The sequence below is a fragment of the Fukomys damarensis genome, unplaced genomic scaffold, assembly GCF_012274545.1.
Source record: "Fukomys damarensis isolate Sample0158 unplaced genomic scaffold, DMR_v1.0_HiC HiC_scaffold_16, whole genome shotgun sequence".
NCBI classification, from domain to species: domain Eukaryota; kingdom Metazoa; phylum Chordata; class Mammalia; order Rodentia; family Bathyergidae; genus Fukomys; species Fukomys damarensis.
This window is the reverse complement of record NW_022900928.1, coordinates 20,368,106-20,379,602: the sequence shown is the minus strand read 5'-3', so window position 1 is coordinate 20,379,602 and position 11,497 is coordinate 20,368,106. Positions and strand designations below refer to the sequence as shown.

The window sequence follows — 11,497 nt, the reverse complement described above, 5'->3', positions numbered from 1 at the left end:
ACACTTCCCTCCAGGTCTCTCACAACACACACACACACACACACACACACACACACACACACTCACAGGTCAGCCAGATGCAGAGTATCTGCTCATGCTGGGAAGTACAAAAAGTATGACAGGCAAGAGCTGACCACAAATCTACAGCATACAAGAGCTGGGAGGGTGTCAGGCAGTCCTGGTGCCAGTCCTGCATTTCCTAGTTGGGTCAGCAATAGCCAGGGTCAGTCTGGTCATAAGTAGCTGGGATATAACCAGTTCTGTTGTCTTCCAGCCCAGTGCTACTTTTTCTGCTGTTCTTTCTTGCTTCCCTCTCTTCCCCTTAGCTGACACCAGTGACATGATAAAGGAGGAAGCACAGAAAAATTAGAAACCGAAGTGGTCTGTACTGTTCTTACCAGCAGAAGGTACCTACACCCCTATTTCCTCTCCAGGCTCAGTGGGGTCATCACTCTCTCGGCCTGGAGGGGGCCAAGAGACCCAGATGCCACAAGGATGGCTGACCAACTGGGGACAGGAGGACAATCCCTGGAGGGCCAGCTCAAACACTCAGCCAGCACCGAAGTGGGGGACACTCCCACATGTGCTGAGGCCTGGTGTGGGCACCTGGTGTAAAGGACCCCCATCTGTCAGATCGATAGCCAAAGACCCCCCCGAAGAGCCACGTGCTGTGGCACACATCTGTCACATCTGTAGATATTTAGGGGGTCTGAGGTCACCTCAGCCCAGGAATTCAAGACCAGCCTGAAAAAACAGTGAGACCTTCATCTCAAAAAAAAAAAAAAGACCCTCCCTCAGGGGTTATATTACAGACGAGGACACAGCCCAGCTCATTTTCAAACATAACTTTACTTCTGCATCGGTGGAATTTACTTATCAGCCATAAAAGTCCGGGACCTCTCCCTGAACAACCCCAGTGACAATCTCACCTTTCACCTGGGCCCCCTCTATGACAGGACCAACTCCCACTCTCTAGAGGGACCTCTGGATATTCAGAAATGCTTGTCAGCCAAGACTTTGGGTGACTCTTTTGCTCCTCTATGGGCACCTGAGATACTGTTGGACCCAGAGACAGACACAAGGGTCCTGACCCTGACAGCTCCTCCCCTGGGGACAACAGGAGAGTCATCTGGAAAAGGGTTGTCTCAGGGTTTTGGGTGTCCACCTTGCTCTGCACAATGTCCTCCAACGAGCTGGGGGCTTGGAAGGGAGAAGGCTGTGTCCTTCATGGCAATCACAGCGTAGACCCCACCTCACCCTGCACACACACCAGAACCTAAAGCACGAGCAACAAGGTGTGAGCTGCGTGAGCTGAGCTAGCCGAAGGAAGCACAGTTCAGGTCCCTGTATCATCACAGGCTGCCTCCCACCCAGGTCAGAGGCAGATCCTGACAGGGAGCACATCTTCTTAGACCCAAGACTGGCAGAGCTCGGATGATAATGAGAGGGCCAAGAATAGGACCCTGGGGTATTTTCCTCCCAGAATGGTCCTGGAATGTGCTCAGAGGCAGCTGTAACCACAGGAAACAAAAGCTGTATTCAACAGTCCTGCCGAGGGAGCTCTGCAGTGGGGGATGGCAAGAGGAGGCTGAGCCCTGCCTACTGGGGGATGAAGCCTTCAGGAGAAAAACCCTCAGGCCGCAGTGTAGGGGCCACTGGAGTAGGTTGGTCAGTGCCCCCCCACCGCTGCACTGCCAGAGGTCTTGCTGGCAGCGGGTGACAGGCAGGGGCCTTTTGAGCTGCCGTGTACAGCTAGTTCCAACTGCTAGGCTGGGTCCCTCCACAAAGGCCTGATGAGCCAGCAAAACACCTAGACCCGGGACCCAGAAGAACTGAGGCTGCAATGGGAACACGTGTGTGGCAGTCTTCATTTCTAAACGCTGGCCATCTCTGGAAAACCCAGCACATGTGGTCCCCTTAGGTGTCACCGGGACACCATTTCTCCTGCTCATCTCAGCGGCCCCCTCATACATACACAAGGAAATGCCCCAGGGACCAGGGATTTACTAGGGGACAAGGCAAGGAGAGGGGTTTTCCTTACTGCCCTCATCTCGGCACCTGACGCCCAGCAGTGCACACACCAGGAGGCTTAACGTCCGAATGACTGTGTGAACTCCGTCATTCTAGAGAAACCACTGCTTGTGATGCAGTCTTTCACAAAAACAGTAGACAACGTATTACCAGTACCCCACTCTCTCCCTGCCTGTCCTAGCCCCATGTATTCCTTTTCTTTACATACAAATGTCAGCTGCTGAGAAGAGCTCCCACTTCTCTCTTCCTAGAATGTGACTCATGTCCAGTGGCCATCACTTCTGCCACCCTCCCTGGTCACAATCACATCTCTCCTCTACAATCACAAATGCCAACTCTCTGGACCCAGTCTTGCGATCCATCCAGCTTTGTCCTTACTCCTCCTATATCAGCTCCCCGGCACCTCTGGTTGCAGACACCTTTTTCCCAGTTGGACTGGCCAAACTTCCAGTAACCACCCTCCTCCCCACACCCTCGGCACCTCCCTCACCCTCTCCACAGCTCCTGGGGCATCCAGCCCTGGGGTTCCTCCCAATCTATTGCTATTCCAGGGGTTCCTTACCCACTCCTGAATGGATGCCCCAATACTCCTCACACTGCTGTTCTTCTCTAGTTCAGGGATCGTGAACCTTTTAGAGATGAGTGCCCCAACTGCAACCCAAAACCCACTTACTTATCACAAAGTGTCAATACTGCCCCTACGCGAGCTGTTATCCGATGCTCAGCTGCTGGGGTGATCCTGGGGTGACTTGGCTCTCGTGGCCCCTGCAGGTTGGCTATCACTGCTCTAGTTCATCACCCTCCTCAGCCCAGCATCCCACAAAGGTGATCTCGCCTCCCCCTAGAGGAAATGCAGCCAGCAGTCAGGTATCTCCTCCATTTCTTACCTTTCTCCAGATGAAAACATCTGCACCTGGACATGCATGGCTACTGCAAAGGAAGAAGCACCCCTCTTCCTCCTCAGGCCAAGTCCTCCACTGGGCTTCTCAATCCTGCCATCTCGTGTGTTCCCAAGCCTGCTCCCCCAACCACTGTCTTCTCCAAGGTTTGTTAACCTCAGACACACACACACACACACACACACACACACACACACACACACACACACACACACACACACACACACACACACACACACACACACACACACACACACATACACACACGGCATATGGTATGGCTCTCAATACCCGTGACTTAATTAGAGGTGTGCCTACCCCCTTCTCTTCCTCCTTGCCCCACTGGGCCCTACCTGAGCTTATCTGCCACAAAAATGACCCGACGTTCCAGCAGCAGTGAGGCAAAGATTCGGATGAGCTGGCGCACACTGAGGCAGGTAAAAAGGCACTCAAAGTCGACATGCTCCAGCCGGGAGTCCATGGGCCGCCGCAGCTCTAACACCTGTGGGGAGTTGGGGAAGTGGGCAGAGGCAGCCAGGTCAGGCTGCCCAAGGCCCCACCAAAGCACCCGCAGGCTGATTTCCTTTTCCACCCTTTCCTTCCAAGGGTCTTGAGTCCTCCTTACAAGGCAGGAAGTCCCCATCTCCTCACCCCCTTGAACCACAGCTCTTAATAGCACTCAAATACTTGGCTGTAGGCAAAAGTAGGGGCTCAGAGGTGACTGCTCTTAGGCAGGAGAAAAAGGGAGCCATTAAGCCAGCCTCATCTGCCTGGCCTGTTCCACCCTCTCCATCTCCCCAGGTATAGGCCTTGGCCCTCACAATGACCAGAATCCACAACCAATCATAGCTCTCTAAGCCACAGGAGAGCAATGTCTCTGTGTCGCAGAACTCTGGTCTCAGCCATCTCTGAGAAAGCAAGGCTGCTGTCTTTGTTGCCATATACCCTCCCTTTCCTGCTGTAAAATTTCCTTCCAGAGGTTGTTTGTTCTGCTATCACGGCCTTTATCTCTATCCCTCTAAGTCCCATGCTAGGGACAAGGAAACCACAAGGAAAGAGCTAGACAGCCCAGAAACCTTGCCAGGAAGCAGGGCTGTCTATCAGGGCCAGGCCTAGCTGCCTTCCCTCAAAGGCTGGTCCAGGGTCAGTGCTGTTGCTCTGAGAGTCGCTTCTCTGGAAGCGCTCGTAGGGTGAAGGGCGGCAAATGACCCAGGCTCTGATAGCGGGAAGAACCGCTGACTCAGCCACACCCAAGCAGCTGCCGCTGGGGCTGCCCAGTCTCATGCTTGGTCCCTCAGCACCCATGGGCAGCCTGACGTGCCTGCAGGCCTCCAGAGAGCTGGGGTGCAAAGTGAATTTTCTCTCAGCTCCATAGCATCTGAGCTCACTCTTCCCAAGGGCTTTCATCCCACAAAATCTCATTTGCTCCCCAGGGCTTAGCAAGGGAAGGAATTCTAACTCCTAGCCCAGTATTCATCCCTCTGGACCCCAAAACAGCAGCAAAATGGGCACAAGTGGCTGCAATGATCTGTTTACAGGGTGTCCCACTGCATGGTGGACTCCTAGGAAGTACAGTCACGAGCAGGATTCTGGGACAGCCCAAGTGCTCGGTGAATGTGGACTCAGGAATGCCACGCCACAGTTAAGCTAAGGGCCTTTGCATCCTCTCCCATCCTCTCTCCAGTCCCTGTCCCAACCCCAGAAGTCACAGCCAAGTTCTCTGGCCCTTCCTCAGACCCCAGCATTCAGGCCGGCAAGCTCTCAGCATCGCATTTCAGCCAACATCACACTCCTATTGTCCCCACTGTCCAGCCCCCCAGGGACTGAGAATCCCACAGGATGCTCATGAGCCCTCAGCCTCTCTGTTCATCCCTCCTCAAGGAGATCACAGCCCAGAGGCTGGTGTCAGGACCAGGGGAGGGAGGGATGAACTGCACAAGGGGCAGGCTGGGCTCCAGGAAGGGTGGAGAAAGCCAGGGAAGCATCTTGGAGCATGAGCTGCCTGACTTGGATTCTGCAGAGAAAAGAGGGGAAGCTCCTGGGCAAAAACAGGAGGGCTCGAGGACCAGTAATTAACCCAAGTTAGAGAGATGAGAAATGAGGCGCAGGAGTGGCCAGGCCAGATCTGAAGTACGTCAGGCAGGACTTCAGACTGTCGGGGCAGGGACAGCTGTCCAGCCCTCAGGCCACTCATGGAGCCTGACGTGTCTCCACAGGAAGACAGAGAGAAAGCGGCTGTGACAAAGGCTCTCAGCAGGTGTTCGCCACCACACAGCAAACCTCTGTGTTTGCTCTGCAACAACCCGATCATTTCTTCTTCCTGCTCCTACACCCCAACTCCATGACTTTCATTTGTTTGTGTTGTTTTGATTTGTTTTTGTGAGTCAGGGTCTCACTATGTAGCCAAGGCTGACCTCGAAGTCTTGATGATGCCCCTGCCTCAGCCTCCCAAGTGTTGGAATTACAGGCGTGCACTACCATGCCCAGTTTCCATCTCTGACTTTCAGAGGATGGCCTTTTTTTTCTGTTTTGAGAAAAATCAATGCTACCAGATGAGAATCCAAAACCTACAAGCCTCGGCCTCCCCTCCTCTCTGAACAAAAGCCAGCCCCCCGTGAAGCCTGACATCTGTGCCTTCTCAGTGACAGGCTTGCTGTCCCCACATCCATCCTGCATCCTCTGGGGCCATTCTCACAAATATCCAAATAGCCATTTTTGGCAAATGCCCTGGCTCCACATCTCCTTCCCCCTCCATATTTTTCCTCACAGCCAAGGCCCTTGGGAAGTTGTCCCCAAGGTGCCCCCATCCCTCTCACTCCAAGGCCCTCTGAAGTCCTCCTCTTGACCTGGGGTGTGATACTCACTTGGTCACCTCTCCCTCTTTCAGGCGCTCTTTCCTCGGCTGCCCAGCCATAGCCCTCTCCTTGTCTTCCTTTCTCCGCTACTACTGCTCTACCGCAGGATCTCTACTTGTTGGGGGCCCTCGGGACGGAGGAGGACACAGGCCTGGACTTTTCTTTCCTTCCCTGTCTCCACTCTTTGCCACTAGGTATCATCTCATGGGTATCTCTAACTTAACATGTATGAAACTGAACTTGGCCACTTCCTCCTCATCCCTCGCTCCTCCTTTAGGTGCTCCCACCTCGGGAGGCAGCTCCATCGCCTGCCGTGCTGCTCAGGCTGGAAGACAGAGTCAGCTTTAAAAATCTCTGAGATACTTCCTCCTCATTTCCAATCAAGCCTACCTGATCTAATCACAACCTATTTTAGACAAAATGCAAAGCCCTTAACCTGGCACTACAATTTGATCCTTCCATATCTGCCCACTCACCCCTGCTCAGTCTCCCTTTCAACCACCTTGGCCTCTTCAGTTCCTTGACCAGCACGTGCAGTTTCCCAATTCCTACTTTTGCATATGCTGTTCCCACTCCCTGGAATAATCTTCTCCCATCCGCGCCTTCCTCCTTAGCCTCCCACGTCCTACTTCATTTAGGTGCCTCCTGCTCATTGCTTAGCTCCCCGGCAAAATGTCCCTTTCTTCCCTGGCTCCCTAGTCTAAAGCAAACCCTTTGTTACATACTCTCCTGTTTTCACTTGGCTCTTAACACACTAAGGCGTTACCTACTTATATGCAGAAGTATTTATTTATATAATCCCAATGTCTCCCACTAGACTAGAAACTTCTGGAGAACAGAGCTATTTCCCTCTTTAACTTTATGACTCTGCCCCAAGGTCTGGCACAATCCCTGACTGTGAGAGAACACATATCAGTATATCTTTTAATAAATGAACAAAAGGAGGCAGATGGAGTGCAGATTGGTCCCAATAGGTCAGGGAAGGCCCCTGAAAGGAGCTGAGAGGTGAGCCACATTTACAGTTCCATGGGGTAAAGAAAGGGGCAGATGGAAATCCTGCTTGCCCAGGCCCTACTCCAGCCCCAGCCCCAGCTCATGACGCCAGAAGAGAAGAGCAGCAGGCGTCCTACCTCATTGCCAGCACCTGGCAAGAATGTCTTCACTTTGATCGTCTTCCCTGGGGCTGGGAAGGGCGACTCCATGAGACTCCTCATGAAGGGGTAGACCAATGCCGCGGAGATCCCACGCCGGCGCTCCACCTCGTCGAGGACCTGTGGCCACCACCAGCAGCCCACGGAGAGAGAGTGTCAGGAGTGGCCCTTCCCCACCTCCTGGATACAGAAGAGCCCAGTCTGGCATCTGATCACGCTAGGCTAGAAGCTGAGAGATGGGAAGACTGTACTGCCAGGATCTTCACACCCTACCTGTTACGGTTTGATCTGAAATGTCCCTTAAAAGCCTCCTGTGTTTGGAAGGTGACTGGATCACGGAAGCATTAAAGCTCAATGTGCTGTTAGGCAGTGGGGCCTGGCTAGAAGCAGCGGGCACTGAGGGTGTGTCCTGGAAAGGTGCATCTCCCTGCCCAGGTCCTCCCTTCTCTCTGCTTCCTGGCTGCTGTGACACGAGCAGCTTTCCTCCACTGTGCCCCTCTGCCATGCCGTTCTGCCTTGGAGCCATGGACCACGGACCAAAAACGTGAACCAAAGTAAACCCCTCCTCCTTCAAGTTGTGGATGCCAGGTGTTGTGTCTCAGAGACAAGCAGGCGACTAAGACACTACTGCTCCCACTTTCCTTGGTTCTTGGTGACTGCTCTGTTCCCTTAACTGGCCTTGTTTCAGTCCCCAGGAGCAGAGTAACCAGGCAAACAGTATCACTTAGTGGGCTCTCGGGCACACCTGGCTTCCCCTTGGTGTGGGGTAGGCTGTGAAAAGAGCAGGCAAATGCTAGGGAGTGAGGCTTGGGAACAGGAGGGAGTCCAAGAGCTCACTTGTGCTTGCTCTTGCATTCCCTCTCTCCCGCCCTCTCACTCACAGGTGGTTTTCTCATCTAAGCTGGCTGCAGATTCTCCTGTGGGAGCTGTCAGCTGGGGGCGGGGAAGCAAGCCAGAGCCTCTTACCTTGGAAAACAAGCCGAAACAGCCAAGGCGGCTGATGACACAGTACACCTCTGGCAACCGAGGCCCCTTCCCACTTGGCTGGGCCATGACAAGGAGGAGAGAGAGAGACAGACACAGAGAGCGTGTGAATATCATAGTCTGGCTCTTTTTCCCGAAGAACTGAGGACTAAGTACTGCCCTTCTACTGGAGGAAGACTCCATGCCTCCTCTAAATTCACCCAGGTCCCCAAAGGTAAGACCACCATTCGTTGGAGACAGAATTTGGCCCCTGCTGGGTGTGCTATCCCACAGTCCCAGGCCCTACACAGGCTCCACCCTTCCTCCCAGGTGGATGGCAAAGGACAAAGCAGTTTGTTAGGGGCTGCAAATGATTCGTGGATTTACACCATAAGGCTGCGCCCCAGTGGATGTGATGGGGCCTTAGGTGCATTCTTAGAGTAAGCCACGCAGCCTTATGCCCTCACAGTGGACAGTCTGCAAATAAGCACTTTTCTCTCTTCTTTGGTCCAAATCCCATTCTAGGAAGGCAAACTGACAACAGACAAGAGAAAGGGACTACTACTTATTCAATATTTACTCTATCTAAGTGCTAGGCTTTGTACTATACAAAAAAAAACCCCCAATATTATCCCCACTTTACAAATGAGACAAGTGAGTCTGAAACATTAAGTCCTAAGGTCATATATCTAGAGGTTGCAGACCCAAGAATGTTTTGGCTTCTGTTTTTGCTTTCTTACCTCCACAGCATGCTGCTTTCTGATAGGAAGGAAGGGAAAGGGACACAAAGACACAGGATAGAGGTATGCTACAAAGTGAAGAACAGAGAAAAAAAAAAAAAACTTTAAAAGGTAGGTACTTGGAGAAGGGGACATGCACAGTGAGCTCCCCGGACCCGGCACCCCCACATGGAGGCTGGGTGGGTCCCTGGCATCCATTCTCCAGCAAGGGGCTGGCAGGACCCTGTGGCTGCCTCTGGGCTCAGAGGCCAGGAGCACTTGGCGAGGCCCAACGGGGTGGAAGCAGAGTAGCAGGTGCTGGCCCCTCATGCAGGCTGCTAAGCAAATGCAGATGGGACTATTTCAGTCTCCAAACCTGCTGGCCACACATCACCGGTCTAAAGAGAAGGCAGAATCTGTTTTTGTCCATATTAGGCCTGAAACTCACTCCTCTCTCTCTTCCTCTCTCCCGCCTCCCCTAAAGCCCCAAGTGATTAAATCAAGTATGTGGGATTTGGGTTAGAATCATTGTGTCCAATCTGTAGGAATGCCGAATTAGTGCCAGCCCCCTTGGCAGGGACCCAGCCCAGGCCCTCTCTGAGCGCGCCAGGACAAACATGCTCTTCCCTGGGGGCAGCAGGCCCACTGCAAAGCAGCAGTTCTACCCCATCGGAGCTCCCTCAAAGTCAGCATTTGGAGCACTCCGCTGTGGGCCCAGGGGATGCGGGGCATGCTGACCTCTTCCGGCTCCCCACCTAACATCTGGACTGCTCCATATTCCCTTAGTCCCACTCACAGGGCATCCAATATTCAAACAGCCCTTTCCTGCTGACTATCTTTTTGAGGGACCCATGAGTGCCAGATTGGTGATAACGGACTTGAAGTCAATTCTGAATCTGTCCTTCATTCGCTGTGTGACCCTGGGCAAGTCATCGTATTTCACAATCTCAATTTCTGCATCTATAGATCACAGATAACATTACAAGGATTCTAACGGAAACAAAACTAGATATTTAAAACACCTATTTTGGAACATGATAGGTCCTAAGCAAAAGTTTATTCCTTTGGCCCTTCTATGCCAGACTAGTTAAAGTTCTTTGAGGATTGGATCCATAAGAAAGTCAAGGGCTTACAGCATCTAGTCTGGCCCTCAATAGGTACCTGATTAGTACTTATGAATGAGTGAATGAATGAATGGCCCAGAATCCTTCTTTTAAGGTTCCTGCTAAGGACCTCCTCAGCTATGACCCTGCTAAGGATCTCCTTCATCTCTTCCTAGAGCGGTATCTGGTGAGGTCTCCTTTTATTGAGGTCTGGAAACCCCAGAACATTGTCAATAAGCCAGGGGTAGTGTTAATAGGGGCCAGGCTCTGGCCCTGGCCTTCTTCTGACTCCCTCTGCTTCTATCTCAGTCTCTTTCGCAGGACTGATGGGGAGGGGAGGAGTTTTTCTTTTTAAAAAATGACATATTGGGGCTGGGGATTGAGCTCAGTGGTGCCACCACCTGCCTTGCCAGTGCAAGGTCCCAGGTTCAATCCCTGGTACCCCCCGCAAAAGACATATTTTCACAACCTAAGGTCTTTCCCCTAAGTTTAAGGTATGTGTCCCCAAATCCTAGAGGAGTACTTCCCTGTCCCTGTTCAGACTCTGTCTCACCAGACCATGGACAGAACTCTTCCCTACATCAGGCTGGCCAAGTGTGAAGCCAAGGAAGGATGTCTGTCCTCTCCCTAGTCTGATGTACGTACACATACTGCTGGGGGGATAGGACTGCAACCAGAGATCAGCAACCAGAGCCAATAACCCCCAAGAAGATGAATGAAAAGAAAAAGCACAGCAAAGATAAAAACTATGACAACTCAGTAGAAGGTGACCCATCCCCTCCCCTTATTGTAGATACTCCTAGATCCTAGGGTCTAACCAGAGAGGCTACCCAAACCGTGCTATCCCAGGAGTGCCTCATCTGCGAAAGTGTTGAGGAGTGTATTCAGGGAGGAGACCACAGAATTTCGTACAAGCTAAAGGTGCAGAAGAGCACACAGACAGATACAAACACCCTGGCCCATCCCCTAAGGGCTGAGTGGTCCTACTCACCAGTAAGCGCCGACAGTAACCAAAGCGTCTGCTGCCATCTTCCCCCGTCAGCATAAAAGAAAAGGTCTCGCTGGAACAGGTAAGACGAGAGGTCTGCCATCAGGGAATTTACCAGAAGACCCAAGAAGCAGCCTCCAAGAATAAACACTGTCATCTAGGGGGTAGGACGCTATAGAATAGGTGGGAACCAGGGCAGGCCCCAGCGGCTGCCCACTGCCATGGCCCCTTCCTCCCTCCGGCCAGCACAGGCCTCACCTGCTATACTCTGACACAGGGAGCCAATCCTTGGCATCTGGAAAGCAAAACTGAGGAATGGCTTTGAGCCTTTCCTCCGCCTCACGCATCTGCTTGGTGGGTCGGTCCAGCTGTTAGAAGAGGAATGTGGAGAGAGGTCACCAGATGACAAGGGTCAGGGTGGCTGAGAAGCATCTCCTCCTGAGAGCCTTGTGTGCCACCCAACCAACCCTCTTGCTCCTTAGCAACCTCTGTCCCATGCCTATTTCTTTCTTTTTTTTTTTTTTAATGAGACAGGGTCTCACTATGTAGTTGAGACTGCCCTGGAACTCACTATGTAGCCCAGGCTGGTCTCGAACTAACAGCAATCCTCCTGCCTCAGCCTCCCAAGTGCTGGGATTACAGGTGTGCGCCCCTACGCCCGGCTCTCTTGCCTATTTCTTGCAGAGGCCTCAGTGTGAATGGAAGCAGAAGCATCATTTACTCATTTCCTTCATTTAATAAGAGCCAAGCAAGCACTTTGCAAGTGGTAGCTAACAGTATCCTGGGGC

General features: G+C 52.5%; 1 protein-coding gene across 12 annotated transcripts in view; it reads right to left on the bottom strand.

The window, feature by feature from the left end:
* The window catches only part of Dennd2b (DENN domain containing 2B), a 189,573-nt gene that overhangs the window by 5,824 nt on the left and 172,252 nt on the right, over positions 1 to 11,497 (bottom strand). For all 12 annotated transcript variants that reach the window (XM_010615321.1, XM_010615324.1, XM_010615320.1 and 9 more), the window contains 5 exons: positions 10,968 to 11,077; positions 10,713 to 10,782; positions 7,903 to 7,980; positions 6,916 to 7,056; positions 3,284 to 3,432 (listed from right to left, as the gene is read on the bottom strand). In XM_010615321.1, coding sequence (XP_010613623.1) covers positions 3,284 to 3,432; positions 6,916 to 7,056; positions 7,903 to 7,980; positions 10,713 to 10,782; positions 10,968 to 11,077 — 548 coding nt within the window. The remainder of the gene's footprint in view (positions 1 to 3,283; positions 3,433 to 6,915; positions 7,057 to 7,902; positions 7,981 to 10,712; positions 10,783 to 10,967; positions 11,078 to 11,497) is intronic.